Here is a 20,540-nt window from a genome sequence, read left to right on the forward strand (position 1 = left end):
CTCTCCTCCCCCAATCCAGTCCACCCCTTCTCCTGCTGGTCCTGCCACCCATGGAGGGCAGGTTTGTGGTGGCTGCTGTTAGCACTTGGCCAGCCATCTCCTGTTCAGGGCTGAGGAGCAACCTGGAAATGTGAGCTGAACATGTAAATGTAAGCTCCACAGTAAAACAGCCCCTGTCCCTCCAGGGAGCCCTTTGGTATGTGGCATATCTTATGCATGTGCCACTTTCCTGCTGTGGGATGGTGCAAGTATATGGGAGTGTTCCCTTTGCTTAAAGTGCTGGCAATACTTTGGGTAGAGCAGCTCTGAGCTGTCAGCCCTCCCTGTGAAATGGGGGCTCCAGCCTTCACTCAATCAGAGCAAACTGGGACAGCTCTCCTATTTTCTAAAGCCTAGTGCTCTGGTGTCCTCCACACCTCCCAAAATCAGGGTCCCAAGGCCTTGTCTCAGGCTCCTAAATGCCAAGGGAGCAGAAATCAGGAGATGCTTCTGGCCATGGCGTTCCCAGTGACGTGCCTGAACGTGGCAGCTCTGGGCCATGCAGGGAGCTGCTTCCTGAACTGGCATTGCCCTGCCGCAGAGTCTGGTTTTTGCCCCCTTCCCACCCCCCTAGGTAGGACCCCAGTGAAGGGACCCTCCAGCCCAGCTCCTCTCCCTACACCTGGCTCGACATACAGCAGCTTCCCCTTCCCTAGAGGTGCTGGGGGAACCAACTGTTCCATCAGTGCCAGCTGTTCTACCCTTAAAGAAGATGGCAGCTGGAAAAGTTTACATCCATTTCAGACCTGGCCCAAGACTGCTGGGCTCTCCTCCTCTGGCTACAGAGGGGAAGCTCATCGCTGGTGGATGCCAAGCATTTATTTTTCTCTTCACATTTGCAATTACCTTCCCTGGTCGTGACACATATTGGCAAGCTTTAAAAATCAGCAAGCCAGCCACAACCCTGCACTTACACCCCTTGGTCCAGCAGCCCCAACCCGGCATTTAAGCTCAGTGCCAGCCAGGGCATGAGCATCACCATCACCATCACCATCCTTTGTCCATGACAGGCCAACAACGCATCCCGAAATGCAGCACAAGGGGCCGAAAGCAAAGGGCGAGACCAACACCAGCACCAGCAGACAATGGCATAGTATGTCCACAGGCTCTCATCACTAGATCATGTCCATCAGTGAGAGTCCCATGTGAGGGGACATCGGGGACATCTCTCCCTGCCACCTCTGTCAGTCTGTGAGCTAGTCCTTCAGGAGGAGTGGTGGGTGAGGACTAACACCTGCTCTGTGCAGGGCCTGGGAAGCTCCAACACAGCTCTTACTGACAGGTTGCAGGTCTTCCCATGGTACATGAGCCAGCACACAGGAGGCTTCACCGTCCCCTCTGCCCGCACCCCGCTGGCAGGATCCCACGTGCGTGGGCACGTGCCCCAGCAGCCTCGGTCGCCGCGCTCAGGCAGTTGCAGAAGTGAGAGCAGACCTGTCACATCCTCTGCCCTGAGCCCGCTCTGCTGCTTTTGGCACGTTCTTAACGATGCTTGGCTTGCTCCGGGCCGGTGACGCTCCTGTAGCCACATACATCTCGCTGCCTGGACTTCCCTGCTCAGCACCAGGTGGCTGCTCACTAACTTCCCACCCCATGGGAGGAAGAAAAGGGGAGTGGGGAGAAGGAAGACAAAGGCAAACCTCATGGTTTGGGATAAGGGCAGGTTACTGGGACAGCACAGGGAGGGAGAAATAATAACAGGACTTCTAGCAAAATCTACCAAACCGGTGACACACAAAGCAGTTTCTCACCGAACCGCACAGCTCAGCCACGCAGCTCAGAGCTGTCCTGAAACTCAACCATCCTGGAGCCCCATGCCCCTCTCCACCAGGCCCTCTATGCTGGGCATGACATCATTGGTTTGGTATGGAATACCCCTTTGCTCAGTTTGGGGTCACCTGTCCTGGCTGTGTCCCCTCCCAGCTTCCTGGGCACCCCCCCACACCCCTCCCACCCCCCCGGCCCCCCCACCTCCCACCCCACCTTCTCATGAGCAGAGCAGCATGAAAAGCTAAAAGTGCCTGACTGCTTGGCAACAACTAAACCATCAGGGTGTTATCAGCTCTGCTCTCATCCTGACTCCCAAACACCACACTGCCCAGCTGCTAGGAAGGAAGTTAACTCTATCCTAGCTGAACCCAGGACACTCCTGTTCTTAATTTGGTCCTATTCCTCCCATTGCACATTTTCACCCTGACCCTGTCCCTTGTGGAGCTGCAGGTAGTTGCTGGCACCCTCGTCTGCTCTTAGCACTTCACAAACCTCACGTAGATCTTCAGAAATAATTTGTTGGGAGCCAGTCTCTCCTTTTCCTTCCCTCCTTTTGCCCACTGATCCTTCTGCATCCCTGCTCATGTGTTTCTGCTGTCACTCACCCTCTGGTCCCTTGTCTCCCTTAGGATGGGGACAATGCCCTTTGGTTCACCTCAAAGCTGCTCACTAATTTGCTTCCCTCTCATATCTAGGCCACACTGAGCAGTGCCACCTTCCCCCTTCCTCCCCTTATATGGGATTTTTTAATCCCCCCAAATATTTGTTCAAGCTGACTCTTACCCACCAGCTTGCTCTCGGCCTTATGGTCTCTGGTGGCTCACACATGTCAAGGGCTGATCCTTTGCTGCCTGTTGAGACAGGGAGGCAGGAGGGGTGCAGGATCTCCAAGGTGCAGGGACAACCTGGCTCCAATGCCAAGGCTCCCCTGCTATCATTGGAAATGGTGACAACACTGGAAGTGAGCAAAATGCATTTTAAAACTAGTTCTGGGAAGATGTACTGAGTATTTTGCACCAGTGCACGGTGGGATGTCAGGAGGTTGCTGAGGGTCAGCAGTGAGGACTTTATGCCCCTGGCTATCACAGATGATGAGCACTTACATGGGTTCAAGGGAAGCCCAGACAAGCTCAGGAAAGAGAAACCCTTTGAGATGAACCAAACCCAAAAAAGAACCCCTGGGTCAGGAGTCCTCCAGCCCCAGGCTGCCAGAGGTGAGGAGATGGCTCGGGAAAGTCTCATTGAATGCTTGCCTTCCTACTATCTCCTCAGCATCCCTCTTTAGTCACTGCCAGGGTAGCTTCCTGGGGCTGGACAACCCCTTGGTCTGACCTTGCCTACTCCTACCCTTCTTTCTGAGGGGCTAAAAGCCATGATGGCTTTGATTGGTGTCCCTGAGTGACAAATATAGGACTTGTTTCACCCAGAGCTCTGCTGCTGGTGGCATCAGTCCTTGTCCCTGGGCTGGGATTTGTGAGGCAGAAGGAAAATGCCATATCTGGCGGGAACACCAAGGTGACTCCCGATTGCCGCAGTGATGCTCCTGCCGGCACGGTGCAGGGATGGCTCCTGCACGAGGGAAGCAACATGCTTGATTTTAAGTCTCCCAAAAGGCAGGGGCTTATTGCACAGCAAAATGTCATCAGGTTAATGACAGGAGACCTGAAGCAAATCCCTGACGCTAATAGGATTGGGCCGTCTTCAGCAGGTCTCACTTGCAAAAGCGGATCAGGCCAAAACAAAGCTGGCTCCAGAGCCCGAAGGCTCCCAGTGGGCGAGGTAGGTCTGTTGCAGCCAGCCCTCTGATAGCAAAGCCCCATTCCTCCCCTCTAATCTGCAGAAAAGAGACATCAAAGGGCAGGCACATCCATCCCAGAACCGCTCCAAGGGCGAGCAGAGCCCACGGTTCACTGCTGGAGAGGGGAAGAGGCAGCTGACATGTGCCAGCACCCCGGGGAAGGGTGGCCAGAGGAAGGTGATGGTCCCAAAGAGGAATGCTGCTTTGTGAAAGCCAGTGTGTGAGAGCAGAATGTCTGCACCTCCTGTTTTCATGACCTTCACGCTCACTCTCTTCCTCTGCCACAAAAAGAGCAAATCTGATCCACAGAGCCCTCCTTCCCCGATGTTAGCTAAGGACTGCTCCTGCCCCGTTCTGGTCATGAGCCTTCCCTGATCCCTGAAGACTGCCTGATGCTCCTCTTTCTCAGGACATCCATGATTGCTTTTTCATCCCTTTGCACCTCATGCAAGAGCAGGAGAGGGAAGCGTGGGGCCAGCCTTTGCTGGAAAAGGGTTATCACGAGAGGAGGGGATGCTGAGCTCCTCCACAACCTTGCTGGAGGATCCTGTCACCTGGTGAGGGACAGAGAAGGAGATGAATGTGGTCCTGCTGCTAATATCTGTCTAGCCATCCTGTGTTTCCATATTGAAATGTTGTCCTTGTAGGGGAAAAAGAGATTTCATCCACTTGCTGGGAGGTTCCCAGGCACCAGGCAAGCCCTGCCCTGCCCATCCTGTCCGTGGACAGGCTCTAGTGCAGGTTGATTGCTCCAGCTACTCCAGCCACTCTGCTCTCCAGGGTTCTCCTGGCCATGCCGGCCTCTCCCTGAGACAGCCACACAGCACACACCTGCACCCCTCCACCACGCACTGACACACCCATGGACCACAAGCCAGGCATTTAGCTGTATGTGTGTTTCCCCTTGCACACGCAGCCCCCGCCATGCATTTACACACATACGTGTAGCCAGAACCCCCACCACACACCCAGACACGCACCCACCCCACCCCCCACCTCCACTTACATGGCTGCATCTCATTCCATGGCCCATATTCCCTGTGTCTACCCCAGCCCATCAGCACGTACACTCCTCTCCAGCCTCACACATGGTTACACCCGCCTGGCCCAAACCCATCCTGGGTGGAGGTGACGAGCCCCCACACATCCCCTGGTGCCCAGGGATGAGGAGAGGCAGCCGGTTTGCGCGGAGGTGCCCCGCCATGCCAATCCTGCCATGCGTCCCTGCGGGATCCAAGCTTCCCGCGGCACCGGAGCGTACCTGGCAGCCGGCCGGCGCCTGTGCCGGAGCCTGCGCTTGGCATGGCCGCCCTTCCCGAGGAGAAGCTGCGCTTGCTGCTGCCGGTCTGCCGCCAGGACAGCATCCCACACGCTGCTCCCAGCCATATGGCCTCCTCCTGCTGACCCTGCCTTGGTCAGCAGAACAGGCGCCCTAAATCCAGCCCTTGGCGAATGCCAACAGCTCACCCTGCTGCCACCACCATCGCGGGCCTTAAAGTGCAGGGAGACAACGCTGGGTTCCTTGTGCTGCCACAGCCTGGGTTTTATTGCTCCACAGTTGGCAAAAGCAGCCCAGGGCTGGCCCTGCTGCCTCCCGCCTGCTCTGCAACAGACCCCCCCCCCTTTACACGCAGCAGTCTTCCCCAACCCTCAGGGACCCCGCATGGAGAGAGAGGGCTGCTCTCATCCCTTCTCTGTTTGGATGTGTTTTGCCCAAAATGATTGTGGATCGAACCAGCGCCTTGCAAGAGGGGTGCCATGGGGCAAGAGCAGCTGGGGGGAGGAGTTGGGGCTGGAGCTGGGGGACAGCACAGTCAGGGATGCTGCAGCAACGCCAGGGCAGCCGGGCCGTGCACTGCCTCCTCCGTGTGTGCTTATGTTGCCTTTGAATGCTGGAAAAGCATTTGGGAATTTGTTTTAAACAGGAAGGAAGAGGATGCTTGTGTCCCTCGCCCCTGTCTAGGATAGCAGTTGAGATTAGCTCAGTTTGGGAGGGAGGTTGGGGACTGGGTAGTTCCCACTCCACTTGGAGGTACTAGTGAGGGACCAGTTTTGAGTCCAACATCCCAATGGACGCCCCAAAGCTCAGATGAGCATAAAGGTGGCTGAAAAGACCCCACACCCACCCAGGCTACTCTCCAGGCAGCACCAGAAAAGCCCCTGGGGCCAGCTAGCACCCAGGTACCAAGTATCTTCCTGGAGGCAGAGGGAGCATTTGTCACCATGGCCCCAGCCAACAGCAAAGTCTCCAGGATTAATCCTACACGCGAAGTCCGTAAACAGCCAGCACCCCCAGGGTCACAGCCAATGCCTGGGGTGCTCCAGGGCTGTGTGTGGGGGCACGGTTGTCCTTTAACAGCAGCAGCTGGAGAAGCTTGGACTGCCAGCCTGGATCCTGCCTGCCCATACCGCAGCATAAATTAAAAATAAGCCCTTGCTTTGAGCTGATTTCCTCCTGCTTTTCTCTGGATGTCATTTGGGTTTGAATCCGGCCGCCTTTGGGAAGCTGGGAGCTTGCAAATCTCAACTTCTGAATGTTTGCAATTATGATCATAATGGTAAAGGCACATATGCTTCTGTGTTTCCTATAAGCCGTTACGAGGCACAATTGCTCTTTTACAGCCGTTTTACAGCCAGACCATCAAGCGTAGGCGGGTGCACATCGGGCTGGAAATAGGGTGTCTGGGGGCTGCTCCAGGCCCTGTCACCACGTTCCTGTGCCCCCCCACCCCACCCCTCACCTCCTCCACTGCATTTAACGTTCTCCTACTATAGCTCTCTGTCGCTGCCACAAGAAGCCCAAGCTCTCCTTTGGGTTCCCTCCTCTATCGAGCCCATACAGCGGCACAGGGAGGGGCAGAATCTTACTGTACACTGACCACTGACCACAGGGATCCCTAATCCCAGCAGGTATGGGAAAGCTCAAGGCTTCCCTGTGGGATGCTGATGGAAAAAGAAATTGTGACGCCAAATGCAAGGAGCTCCTCGAGCCTGGCTTTACCCCTGGGTAGAACAGCACCAGCTTCAGTAGCCGAGTTTTGGAGGAGACCAGGTTTCTCCTGGAGATGGCTGGAGGAGCAGGAGATGCCAGCACCCCACATACCCCCAAGGACAACAGCAGGAGCTCTGCCTCTGCCTTGCTTCCAGGAAGGGGACAGTGTTGCAGCATGTGCTGGAAGCTCTTCCTGACAGCCTTCCTCCGTGCTCAGCTCTTCCTAGCTAATGATGTTGGGCATTAGCTGCTGATTTGCAAGCATCAAAACCCACCCCAGCAGCACTCCTCAGCACATGGGCAGGAGGTGCCAGCTGGCAGGAGCCCTCCTGAGACGGCACAATCCTTCAGCATGGGGTATCCACCCCACAGCAGCATCCTTTCACCCCTCAGTTCACCCCTCATCCTGGGGCCAAATCGGTCCTACATGGCAAAAACCTTTTCCTGGGGGGATAAAAATGGGTCTGATCCTCCAGCTCTAGTAGGGGCTCCCTGGGTAGCTTCGAGGCTCTCACCACCCACTGCCAGCTTTTCCTGGGAGCTGATTGCACCCCAAAGCCTCCCGCATTCGGGGAGGCTCCTGTGGCTTTGCTTTCCATTGGTGATGGTGATGGCTCCCTCCTTCTCCTCCTCCTCCTCAGGCAGGGGCCTGGCAGCTTTGCCTGGCTTGCACCCCCATCACTGCCAGAGATGTGGGTCTGTCGAGCGCTCTGGCTGCGACAGGGAGGATCTCCTCCAGATCACCATGCCCTGCCAGAAACAATCTGTTTATAGTGTCAGTGCTCGGCCTATCCCCCCAGCTTGGTGCTGAACCGCCCGTATCCTATTTCTGCAGGCGCAGAGACACCCTTCTGTAGTCCGGGTGGCACTGTCACCGCAGGGGGTATTTCCGTGACATCCTTCAAAGGCTCGTGGCCGAAGCCTACCGGGGCTCCTCTCCCAAATCCCCATCCCCAGAAGCGCCCACGGATGTTGCAAACACGTCCTTTGCTTTTTGTCCTGAGGAGCCTGCTGACCTGAATTTCCCTATGGGTCCTGTCGCTGATTCCCAGGGATGTGAGAAGTGTGGGTGCCAGGCTGTAGGATTTGTCTCCCATAGCCCCCTCCCTTTTGGGGTGCAGGTAGTGCCCGGGTAGCTTATTTGATGAAGATGAGCTGATGGCTCAGCGGGGCTGCGGGCTGCAGCCCCGGGTGCCAGCACTGCACAGAGCCAGCCCCCGCAGAGCCATGCTCTGCGTGCCGGGGACACGCCGGTGGGGGTGGGGATGGGGGGTTGCTCCTTCCACACTGTGCCTTTGAGTCTGGTTTCCTTCTGGGCTGATGCGTGCAGCTAGCGCCTGCGAGCGGTTCTCCCTCCCTCTCCTCTCCCTCACAGAGACCCTTTAAATCAGCTGCTTCACACTCAGTGAACATCCTATCCCCCTTAAAACCATTCCCTTCCTCCCAGGTCACACTAGGCAACCATTTTCCAGCAAACTCCCTGATTTTGGCCAGGTTTTCACTCAGCCTGCTAACAGCCTGCTAAAGCTTCCGTGTCCCCAGGGCAGTTCTGCTGGAACACAAGTCAGGAGTGATCGCCCAGCGCCTGGGAGATGATTGCTGGCATTACCTGGGCAGCCAGCAAACTTTGCTTGCGCAGCTTGTCTCAAGGCCAATGCTGCTGTTGGCTATTAGTGCTAACGACCCCCATGTCTGCAACTTCCAGCCGATGGGGCCTCTCATCAGAAAGCCCCTCTGAGGTTTGGGGAATGTGTGGCTTTTTGGAGATGCATGGTTTTCTTCTGCCTCACTGGCTTTTTATCTCTTTTGGGAAGCTCTGGAGGCTACAAACTACCTTACCTAATGGATCTCTATTAGGTTGTGGCACTGGGGGACAATCGGATGTGTCCCGGGCTCCAGATGCTCTCCTTATCCATGTTTTCAATGACTTTGGATTTTGCCAGCCTCCAGATGGGGTATGGCCAGAGGCCTTCAGGCCTTGGGCTTGTTGTGTGGGGAGAAGATATTTTATCCCCTAAATCCCTCCTGCAGCAAAACACAACGTTTCACCCTTGCTGGGGTGGGAGGACGCTTTTGTGCAAAGCTCTGGCCTGAAACTTCACATTACCATGATACACAGGGAGGATGATGATGGACATGTTTCATCCCCCCATACAGCACGTGGCTCATCGCCCACCCAAGCAGCTCATGATGGCCAGCTCTGGCCCCACATGCCTCTGGGAGGCTGCCTGAGCCCCCAAGCAGAGCAGTTGTCTGTGCAGGAGCTCCATGTCAGTGTGAGACCCTCCACCTGCTGCTGGTGGTGGGGCAAGTAAAGGATGGGTCCTGGGGACAGCCTGGTCCACAGGGCTTCAGCATGGGCCTGAAGGAGGGACCCATCGAGGGAGCTGAGTCTCCCTGACCCATTTAATCTCACCTCCATCATTACAATGTCTTTTTGTAGCACCACTTGCCTGGGGGCTGGGGTCTCCTGTGCTGGCACTGGGCAGCCCAGCCCCAGCCCTGTCCCCCCAGTTAGGGTACAGACAGGGCAAGGCAGGATGAGGCAGTACCCAGCCTCTCTTTCCCAGAGCGTGGAGAGGATGATTTGACACAGGAGACAGTGGAGATGTGATGCTGGATTTGCTGCCCTTCCCTGGCCAGGATTCAGGACTGTCTGGAAAGGACGAGGCTGTAGCCACAGCTCCCACATGTCACTGCCCCTCGACCCAGCCACCATTGTCCCAGGCTGCACAATGTGCCAGTGCTGGGCAAGGGGTTCAATGGTGCCTCGGTTTCCCTTGCCCTGCTCTTACCACAACGGCCGCAGAGCAGGGAAAGCAAGTCCCGCCCTCCTGGGTAGAGGACCTGGCAATGAGGATTAACATGGGTGGCACTGGCCGGAGAGCAGAGCACTGGGTGCACACCACCCAGGGAGGTCCAGACTTCAAAGCCCAGACAAGGTGCTGGCCAGAAGCTTCCTAAAAATCGTCTTGGCTCCCGGGGATGATGGGTTTCTGGGGGTGCCCTAGTAGCCCCTCACTTTGCCCATCCTTCAGCCCCTCTATGCACATCTCCCCTGCATGGGGCCAGGGTTACTGCTGTCCCCTTTCCCCTGTGGGGCAGCAGGAGAGCGCCCCACCGCCCCAGGGGCTGCGCACCTCCCGAGCTCCCCCAGCACCCCCCCGCCCTGCAGCCCAGGGTGCCAGCCTGCCGCCCGGGAGGGTGGGGGTGTCGCTGCGGGGTGGGGGTGCTGCTTCGGGGGCCGGCGGGCGCTGTGGGGCTGGTGCCGTGCGTGCCTGCGGCGGCAGCCCGACGGGGAGGACGGGCGTCCTGCAGCCCGGTGGCGGCGGGAGCCTGGCAGAGGACTCGTTGAAAGACCTTCTCCGGTTTCCTCGGGAGGCTGTCAGGCGGCGGGGGAGCCGAGCCCCCCGCGCCTCGCTGGCCGCGCCGGCTCCCTCCCTCCCCCCCGTCCCCCCCCCCCCCCGCCTTCCTCCTCCTCCTTTTCCTCCTCCTGCTCCTCCCGCCCTGGTGCGAAGGGCTTTCGCTGCTTCTCCCTTTTCTTTCCTCCCCTGTCTCTCCGCGGTGCCGGGAGGCGCGGGCAGAGGCGAGGGGATGGGGCGGCCGCCAGCCCCCAGCCCGCCCGCCCGCTCCCGCCGCCCGCCGCCGCGATCCCTCCCCGGCCGGCGGGAGGCGGCGGATCTCCCCCGCCGCCCGCCTCTCCCGCTGCTCTGAATCGCTGCCCGTCGGCCGATCTGGGGAGAGGCGGGAAGGGGGTACGTCCCCTCGCACTTCACCCCCCCCCCAACTTCTTTCCCTCTCCCCCTCCCCTTTTTTGCTCGCCCCCCATCATCATCCCTCCCCCGCACCCCCTCTCCCCCTCAGCCCGTTTCTCCGCCGCGGGGGCTCCTCGGTGGCCATGAGTCCGGCCCTGGGCGAGCGGCTCTAACTCGCCCGCTCTCCCGAATGGCCCCCCGGAGCCGCGGGCGGATGGAGCCGAGCTACGTCGTGGGTATCTGCTGCCTGGTGCTGCTGGAGCCGGCCCGGGTGTGGAGCGGCGAGCCCAGCACCGGGGGGCCCGGGGAGAGCGGCAACGGCAGCCAGGCACCGGCGGCGGAGACCACGGCCCCCGCGCCCACCGGGGCGGCACCGCCGGGGGGGGACCGCTGCCGCGGTTACTACGACGTGATGGGTCAATGGGACCCGCCGTTCAACTGCAATGCCGGCATCTACCAGTACTGCTGCGGGACCTGCGGGTACCGGTTCTGCTGCCAGTTCAAGCCAGGGCGGCTGGACCAGAGCGGCTGCTCCAACTACGACACCCCCAATTGGGTCAATACGGGCCAGCCGCCCGCCCGCGTGGATGAGACCCCTGAGGACCCCACTCGTGACAAGACCAACATGATCGTCTACATCATCTGCGGCGTGGTGGCCATCATGGTGCTGGTGGGCATCTTCACCAAGCTGGGCCTGGAGAAGGCACAGGGTCCACAGACGGAGATGACCGTCTCCAGGTAAAGGGGTCTGAACCCCCCACTTGCCCCACTAGGTCCCCCCATGGGTGGCTGCCCAAGTCCCCGGCATCTTTTGTAGAGTGAGCCCCAGCTTCATCCTGGGGCTGCTAAGAAGGTGACGTGATCCCCAAAACCCCTGTCCTGGCATGCTGAGACAATGGAGGGGGGTGGGGGGGTGTTGGCTGCAGCCCCCCAACCTCTCTTGGCAGGGAGCACTGCTAGCCAGGACAGCCTCCATGAGAAGGGGTGCTTGTACAGTCTTCATCCCTTGCAGTGGCCTGTCCCTGGCTTAGTACAGCCGTTTCCCACTGGCCAGTGAGATGGGTGAAATGCAGCTACAGGACGTGGCTTCCTCTCCCCAAAAGGTTCTGCTTGGGTGGGAGAGGTGAGACTGGGTCTGACTGTGTGGGGTGACTCGGGACCGCAGTCCCCTTGAGCTCAGCCTCACTGGTAATACAGGAAGGAGAGGAGATGGCAAAGACATCTCCGCTGTGGCTGCTGCGCTTCCTCAGTGTCCGTGTCTGTGTGTGTGTGTGTGCATGGGTGTGCATGGGCACCTGTCTCTGTGCACTGGGTTTGGGCATTGCCCTTGCAGGGGAGCTCCAGGCTGCACATCTTCCCGGCTCAGCCTCCAGCAGAAAGTTGAGCGGGCCCCCTTTGCCCCCCACCCTCTGCTGCTCCAGACCCTATATTTTTGGTACCCTCCAGGGCTGTGCACAGGGCTGATGAGGGAGGAAGGTCAGGGTGTCAGGCACACCTCTGCGTCGGGGACCCCCTGAGTCTCTACCCACTCCCTCCCAGCTCCCATGGACATTGGTGCATCTTCCCCTCTCCCTCCCACACCAGTCCTAGCTCCAGGTACACACTTCTCACCCCCTTTCTGCCCACCCCCCTACCCCTGCTTCTTGCCATACAGCTCCCCATCCCCAGCTCCCAGCACTGAGGTGTCCTGAGTGGTCCAGCCTCAGCCCTGCGGGGTGCCCCGCTGGCATCCCTGGGAGCAGTGGGGTTGTGTGCCAGATGCTGGGGTGCATGGGAATAGGCAGAAGGGGCAGGTGACCCCCCCCCCATCCTCCCCAGCCTGGGCTGGGGAAGGGCAGGGCCAGGCAGGGTGGGTCAGGGCAAGGCAGGACGTGCAGGCAAGGCCAGGAAGGGTGGGCAGGGCTGGTGGTGCCAGCCGCAGTTTTGCCGCTTCGCTTTCCCCTCCGTCATATGGCTCCTCCACTTAGGTAGATTTTTCTCTCTCTCTCTCTCTCCTTTCTTTTTATTCCTGCTTTGGGTTTGTTGGGGTTTTTTTAACCGATCACATTCAATGAGTTTAACACTTCGGAGCGGCTGCCGACAGCTCCAGCCTCCCCGCGCAGCTCTGCCCCTGCGGCTCTGACTCAGAGCTGTCCCTCCTGGGCCTCCCCCCGGAGCACACGCCACGCACATGTGTGCGCACACGCGTGTGTATGCACACACGCACAGAGGGGGAGCCGAGCCGGGGCAGGGTCACCAACGTGGCTGTGCTATGGTTGCGCCATGGCTGCCCCAAATCGAAAGGGGAGGGATGGAGAGGGGACCCAGCGAGAGCTGCAGGGGCAGAGCCAAATCCTGCCCCTCGCTGAGCCATGCATGCTCTACTTCGCGTCTTCCCAGGGAGGACATCAAGCCTGGCAATAAACCCATTTTTATGCCATTTTGTTCAGGGATTTTAGCTTAAAAAAAAAAAAAAAACAACCCACAGCAGGGCCATGAGGAAATGATTTCACCAGGCTGACTGGGGAGCTGCTCTGATTGCGCCCCAGCACAGGGACACCCCCCTTCTTCCCCTGCCCTCCTGACACTTGGGCAGCCACTAGATGCTGCACCCCAGCCCTGGACCTGCTGCACCCTATCCCCAGATACCCCATTCCTTCCACCCACCCCAAAGAGCAGCGGCTGAGCCCTCCCTTCTTGGAAGAGGGATACATCCAGGCACGGGTGGAGATCGCAAGGCTCTGCTGAGCTGCATGAAGCAGTTTTGGGGGGGGGATCCATGCTGCGCTCCCTCCGTGGCTGGGAGCCTGGCTGGGTGCCACTGCGCACCCGCGCCTCCCCCTCCTGTCGCCTGAGGAAGCACTGGCACCTTGACAGGATCAATACGGCCTCCGCCAGGCTCCCTGCCTCCTGACTCCCCTTCCACTGGTCCACTGCGGTGTCTTTTTTTGGTCTGTGCCCCCCCCTCACCCCACACACACATACACACACCTCCTGGGAAGGAGATGCTGCATTTGGAGAGGGGTCATTTCCCGGGATGCCTGGCCCTGGGTCTTGCCTTCTCCCATCCCCAGCTGCCATCAGGACTGCTGCTGCTTTCCGGGCTGCGGGGGTGTGTGGGGTGTGTTCCTGGTGGTAGCCTCAATTCTGTGCCTCTGGAGCCATGTGTTACTCTATGTCGTGTGTGTTCCCCATCCCCTCCCCTTCTCCCTTGTGCAAGTCCAAACTTGCCGAATGATTTTGGGGGATGCGTGCCTTTTGTCCCCAAAGCCACAGGTCTTTCAGGCACTGGCATTCAGACTGGGAAAAGGGGAATTTTCCTTGCCTGCCTTTGTAGAACAAAATCAGAAGGGCACCTCCATCACTGCAGAAGCCAGGAGAGGGTCTTGCCATCTTCTGTGCCCTGTGTCCTTCTACACTGTGGGCGGCTCTGGTTCCACAGAGACAGTGACTGTCAGGAGCACCTCTGTTGCCTGTCAAGCCCAGGCAGGGCGGGAGCTGTGTATCAAGTACTGATCCCCAGGCACTGGGCAAGGCACCAGCCTGGCACAGCCTTCAGGGATAGAGACGGTGCCAGGGACAGTACGTGGCACGGGCATCCAAAAAGGGACACTGTCACCTCCATCCCACTGTGTGCCCAGTTGGCCTGGACAATATGTTTCGCCTCGGCGCTGCGGAGGGAGTGAGGTTATTTCTGTCTGCCTCACCCCTGTACTCAAGTGCAGCCCAAGGCATGGGCAGTGCTACCTCGCCTCCTTCCCCGCGCCTCAGGTAGGAGCTTCTCATTTGCTCCTCGGGCACCGCATCATGGCCTCAAGCCAACTCCCTGTTACACGCCGGCTTCGTTTCCATCCCCATCCCTGCCTCCCACTGGGGTTTTTCCACTCCTGGGGAGCACTGCCTGCTGCCCTGGGATGGTTCCTGCTGCTGCTGCTTGCAGGTTTCCCAGTTAGGGGGTGGAGATCAACCACTTCTGCACCTCCAGACATTGGTTCTGGTCCTGGTCTGAGCCCAGGAAGAGCAAACAGGCACAGAAACCCCACCAGCTCCTCGCAGATGGAGACACCTGAGCTCTCGTCTGGTTTGTCCTGAGGCTGCTCCTCCCGGATATGGCTGTTGGTCCTCCCAGATATGGCTGTTGGTCCACCCAGGGGAGCGGGCACCTGAGCAGCTGCAGCTACCTGGTGCGTCCCCATCCCCATCCGCCTTCCTCCCGCAGGGCCTTATGGCGGTTCCCACAAACCCCTCTCCTTCCTGCTCAGCTCACGCTTGGCACTGGTCCCCGGCACTCGCTCAGCCTGGCCAAACCCCGCGTTGAGTCAGGAACACCTGCCTGTGTTTTTCTTTAGGCCCCGGATCTCCGGGGACGTCGGGTCCCGCCGGGATCTGGCTGTGCCTGTTGCATGAGAGCGGGCAGACACTCCACAGACCTCTCTGCAAAACCCTCCCAGAGAGGATTTGTGGGTTATGGCTGAGGTTGCCTGCAGGGTGGACATCCCTATGGGAAGAGCTGGGCAAGGAGCAGCCTTCTGGGACACAACAGGAACTCTGGAGGGGGTGAAACGGCCATTGGGACGATGTGCCCTGGCAGCCACAGCAGCCGAGTCCCCCAGGCTGGCTTTCTGCTTTCTGGGTCCCCATGGGCTGTTTGAAACGTCCTGAAACCTGGCCCTGCTGCATGTCCAGCCACACCTGGTGTTTCTCTGGCAACACCCCAGTCCATGGCCATGCCTGGGGTTGATGCCCATTGTAGCAGGTGGTGGTGAGGGCCTGGAAAAGGAGCTGGAGGCAGCATGGCAAATTGCCTCTTGCTGCCCCAGCTCTCCAGGGGATGAGAGTGAAACGTCCTGGCTCTGTCAGGGAGGGTGACTCAGACCCCTGTCTCTAGGTGTATGTCCAGCCAGGCAGGTTCACCCACCACCCACTGCTTTGCCCAAGCTCTCACTTCCTCCTGCAGCTTCAGGTTTGGGAAGGCACCTTGCTACCCCCCCAGACTTGCTGGAGCATTCCTGCACATCGCAGTCCCCGTGGGTGAGTGTCCCACAGCACCCATGCTGCTCAGTTGCTCAGACAGGCACCCCGTGCCCCAGGCAGAGGCTCTGTACACCATGGGAAATGCCCCCCAGGAGACAACAGCAACACTCGCCCAGGCTGCGGATGTGGCTTGGCCAGCTCGGGTGGCAGCTCACCCACAGCCACAGCGTGCTGTGTGTCTTCTCTGCCGCCATGCCTCTGCTCCAAACCTGATCACTCTGCTCAGCCAGCAGCTTCCACCTTCTGTGTCCCTTCCAAGGGTTTGCTCCAGCTCGGGGCAATGTCATTTTTGCCTATCACTCTGTCATCTCTCCTCTGGTGGTAGCACTCTTGTCTCCTCCCATTGCTCCCTGTCCCCTTGCCCAGGGCTTGCATCCTCTCTCCCACTGGGCTTACTGAATGTGGGACTTGTGCCCCCCAAAAGCAGGTCAACCCTCAGGTTGGAGTCCTCTGCTAGGCCCTGGGCCCCTCTCCCACACAGCCACCTCCGATTCATGCACAGCCAGCTCCTGGGGCTGGCTCAGGAGCACTGAGTGCTATCCTGCCATCATCACTGTTCCCCAATCTGCCTCTTCACTTGGTCTCAGGGCTCACACCAGGCTGGTTTGGGGGCCCTTGGTTGGCACAAGCAGGCTTGCCACAGCGGTGGCTGCACGTGTAGGGGAGGCCATGCTCAGGCAAGCCAGGCAGTAGCTGGAAGCAGGATCCAGCTCCAGCGACCTTCACATGTGGCCTTGTGCACTCAGTGTCCACGGCCACAGTGGCAGATGGAGCCCTCAGTGGTGCTGCTTTTGTTGCAGGTGAGCAGTGCAGGTTTAAAGCCACATCTGCCCTGTATTCCCCACCTCAAGCTGTACCCTGAAGCCATCTCAGTGCCACAGACCACTGGGTGACCTGGGGAGATGTGGTCTGACCTTCCCCAAGCTCCCCAGCCAGAGCCATTGTGCTGCACTGCCTGGGGATGGGGATGTGGACAGGGGAGGGCTGCAGTCCCCAGGGACCCTGCTGAAGCCCTGGCTGGGGGCATGGCTCAGTGGTGCGAGGAGGGAGGGATGACTGCAGACACTGATGGTGCTGATGGCTCATGCATGTTTCCCACCTTAGCAAAATCACTCATTAAGAGCTGCTCACACCAGTGTTAATTGTCACCATCCACACAGCCCAGGCGCTCGGCACAGAGCACGGGCTTATGAGAAAGAGCACTGATGGATTGACTTGGAGAGGAAAAGTCACGGATGAAGGATTGCTCAAGCTTCATAAATAGACCTGAGGGAGGGGGGGAAACAAATTTTTTTAAAAAAAATAGGTCAAATTGTATTGAAATTCCTGGTGAAAGAAGCCCGTTTGAGTGCTGGGCCCCAGAGACAGGCGAGAGCGGGCACTGGCCAGTGGAGAAGGGGCTGGTGAGCAACGGACCCCAGGGAGCAACAGACCCTGGGGAAGGTGGGAGCTGACAGGGCAGCAGCTCCTCGGAATCAACAGCCTGTGTCTACAACCTCAGGGAACCTGTCCCCCCCCGCCCTGCCTGCTGCCCACCTGGGCTTGTGCCCAGAGGGTGCAGAACCTGTGGCCAAAGGAGCGTGGTTGGGCCTAGGCCTGGGGTCAGTCAGCTGCAGGAAGGGTCCTGGGGAGATGCACGGTTTGAGTAACTGCAGGATGGAGGTGAACCAGCCACCCCAGACAGCCTTGTCGAGCATTTGACCAGTCTCACAGGAAAAGAGTTTTCTTTCTTCTGTTTAAATAGAATTTCCTGTGTTTTGGTTTGTATCCATCACCTCTTGTCAGCTTGGCACTGCCCTTGGTGCACCCTTCCTTCAGATATTCACATACACTGATAAGATCCCACCGAGGCTTCTCCAGGCTGAATAGTCCCAGCTCTTAGCCTCTTCTCACAGGAGAGATGTTCCAGTCCATCATCTTTGTGGCCCTTTGCTAGACTCTCTCCAGTATGTCCATGTCACTCCCATACTGGGGAGCCCAGAGTTGGAGCTGGCACTCCAGGTGTGGCCTCACTAGTGCTGCGCAATGGGGAAAGATCACATTCCTTGGTCCTGCTGTCCACACTTTGCCCGATGCAGCCCAGGAGATCATTTGCTGCTGCATTTGCCCCAAGGGCACATTGCTTACTCATGGTCAACTTGGTGCCCACCAGCATCCCCAGGCCCTTTTCTGCCAAGCTGCCTTTCGGCTGGTCAGCCCCCAGTACGTACTGGTGCCAGGGGTTGTTTGTCCCTCATTTCCCTTTGGCTTCATGAGACTCCTGTTGGATCATTGGGAGATGACGTCATCCTAAGGGTGCTGTTACCCAAAGCTCTCCAAAAACAACATCAAATGTACCCAAAGGGCAAGCAACCCCACCTTGTAGCTTTGCTCTTGCCATCACCATGTGATGTTCACTGGATCCAAACTGGGAGGGACAATATCCTGGGAAAAGCCCTCATGGCTCCCTTGGAGCATCCGCACTCGCGGGCATAGCACATTGCTTTCCCCTTGCTTTTGTTGCCTTCCCTGCACCAGGTTTGCTGGGCTTTTGAGCTGACACAACCACCAAGGCAGGATTATTCCCCCGCCCCCCCGCCCCCCCCCTCCGCTTCCTCTCCAATTTGCATTTCTGTGTGTTGAGTTTAAGCTGCTGTTTTATCATCCAGCCTCTCGCTAACTGTGAGCTCCTGCCACGGCTCCCAAGGCACGCCTGTGAGCCAGGCAGAGCCTCTGAGGCTTGAGGTGTGCTGACAGTGAGCTGGGGATTAGGGAGCCAAAAAAAAGCCCCGAGTGGACATCCCTGAGCCCTTGCAGTCATGCAGGGCTGGTCTATGCTGGGGGAATGGTGGGTGTCCACCCTGTGTAAGCCCCGTGCTGGCAGGAAGATCTCATCCTGCCTTTGGGACTTGCTGCTGCAGGCTGCCACGTCACATGGGCATGCCCTGCTCCGGCACCACCAGTGTGCCCTGTTCTGGCACCACCAGTGTGCTCTGCTCCGGCACAGCCAGTGTGCCCTGCTCCGGCACTGCTGGCACCGCCAGTGTGCTCTGCTCCAGCACAGCCAGTGTGCCCTGCTCTGGCACTGCTGGCACTGCCGGCATGCCCTGCTCTGGCACTGCCAGTGTGCCCTGCTCTGGCACTGCTGGCACTGCCTGCATGCCCTGCTCCAGCACTGCCAGTGTGCCCTGCTCCAGCACTGCTGGCACTGCCAGCATGCCCTGCTCCAGCACCACCAGTGTGCCCTGCTCCGGCACTGCTGGCACTGCCGGCATGCCCTGCTCTGGCACTGCCGATGTGCCGTGGTGGGACTGCAGCATCTCCGGCCATGAATGTTAAACGAAATACGGCTTTATCTTATGTAAGGGTGTTTAATGTTTAATGCTGCCACTTACAAGGAAGGCATTACGCACGGACAGCGCGTGCGCTGAAAGCCACCGCTAGTTCATCCTCCTTCCCCAAGAGTTGCAAGCGGCCTAATCCCTTCCTTGGGATCTTCTCCTCTTCGAAGAGACTCAAATGGAGGTGTTGCCTCCTCTCCCCTCACTCCACCAGGCTCTCTCTCCAGGAAAGCGTCCCTGAAGGTGTTGCTGCAGCTGCCATCAGTTTGGGTTCCTCCAGTGCGGTTGGTCATAGCCTTGCAGCCTGCTCCAAGTCATGCAACCCCCTCGCTGCCCTCACCTGCTGACACACCTGGCCCTGAGAGGGAGGGCTCAGCCCCAGCCAGACCCCGGTTCATTGCTGGTGGGGAGAGGGGGGCTCACTCACCCCAGTGCAAAACCTGGGTGTGCTTCTTGCTCCCAGTGGCCATTTTGTAGCCCCAGGCTGCCTGGTTCTGCTTCCGAAGAGGGGGAGGGCAGGGCTGGGGTATGTCAGTGGGGCTGGGGCAGCAGGGTATCACACTAATGGCCATTTGCCCCCTCCCCAGGACGCTGACTGACCTGCTGAAACAGCCAGGCCACAGCCCCTCTGAGCACGCGGATGGCCTCATGGTGGGTGTGCAGGTGCCACTGGGAGAGGGGCTCACCCGGGGGCCCCCCAGGAACAGCACAGGTAAGGCACCGTGATGGTGGGGGACAACAAGCACGCTTGGGTGAATAAAGGCAGCAGGCGGGCAATGCCTGAGGCTGAGCCCTGTGCCCACCTGCCTCTGCCTCCCCCAGACAAGCCGCCCTTGAACAACGCGGTGGCCATCACCCCCTCGCTGGGGCGGCCCCACAGTCAAGGCAAGCGCCTGCCGTTGGCCAGCAGCCTGGCCCTGTCAGCCCCTGCCTACGCCACCTACGCCACCCTCAAGGCCGGAGGTGAGTGTTGCTTCCGCGTGGGCCGGGGGCAGCTGCGGGACATGCATGATGGACCCTGCAGGTGGGGGGGGGGCTCACAGAGGGGCACGGGCAGCACCAGCCCCTCAGGGCTGCTGGGGTGGCTGCTTCACAGCAGAGGCTTTGCAGCTCTGCTGCCCCACCGACCCGCCACACTGCCCAGCCAGTGTCCAGGATCCCCCACGGCCCCACTGCACTCCTCAGCCAATCAGAGCTCAGGGTCTCCCAAAACCCTACAGCATCCCCCCACCCACCCAGCAGCCAAATTCCCCTGCCACACCCCCTCAACCCATCCCTGGCCAAGACCAGCCACCCCCAAGCACATCAGCACCCAGGGTTGCTCCTGCAGGCTGTGCCCCGCTACAGTGACACCATGGCCCTGTCCCCACAGAGACCGCTCCTGAGGACTTCTACAGGCGGTTTGGGGGGCCAGAGGCATCTCCTGCCAGCACCCTGCCCTTTCCATCCGCCGAGACTCCAGCGCTACCAGAGGGCTGTCCCCCACCCAAGGCCAAGGGTCCCAGGCTGCTGGGGGGCCCCTCCTTCCCTGGGGGCTGGGAAGGACCCCCCCTCCGGGGCCCACACCGGCCTGGTCTGGCCACCCTACGTGCTGAAGGGCCACCTGAGGCCTTTGGCCCCACTGCCCCGCTGTACAGCCAGCCCCACCGGCACCTTGCCACCAACAGCAAGACTGAGGTCACCGTCTGACAGCTGGCATCATCGTAGCTGATGGCCTCCCCGGGGGCAGCTCAATGGAGCAAAGCATCGTAGGTCCTACATAAACCATGGCAGCTGGCCAGAGCGGGAGAGGCCCTGTCCTTCCTCTCCTGGGGACAGGGGCTGCTGGCTGCACTTCACCACTGAGGAAGCCA

General features: G+C 59.3%; 1 protein-coding gene across 1 annotated transcript; it reads left to right on the forward strand.

The window, feature by feature from the left end:
- Positions 1-10,544: 10,544 nt before the first annotated feature.
- Positions 10,545-20,376, forward strand: SHISA8 (shisa family member 8; the record flags this gene model as incomplete). Its single annotated transcript, XM_084274320.1, has 4 exons — positions 10,545-11,092; positions 19,275-19,399; positions 19,510-19,650; positions 20,060-20,376. 4 exons carry the CDS (start codon positions 10,545-10,547, stop codon positions 20,374-20,376), a joined length of 1,131 nt encoding a protein of 376 aa, XP_084130446.1.
- Between the last annotated feature and the right edge of the window lie 164 nt (positions 20,377-20,540).

This window comes from Gallinula chloropus (genome assembly GCF_964237585.1).
Source record: "Gallinula chloropus genome assembly, chromosome: 1".
NCBI classification, from domain to species: Eukaryota; Metazoa; Chordata; class Aves; order Gruiformes; family Rallidae; genus Gallinula; species Gallinula chloropus.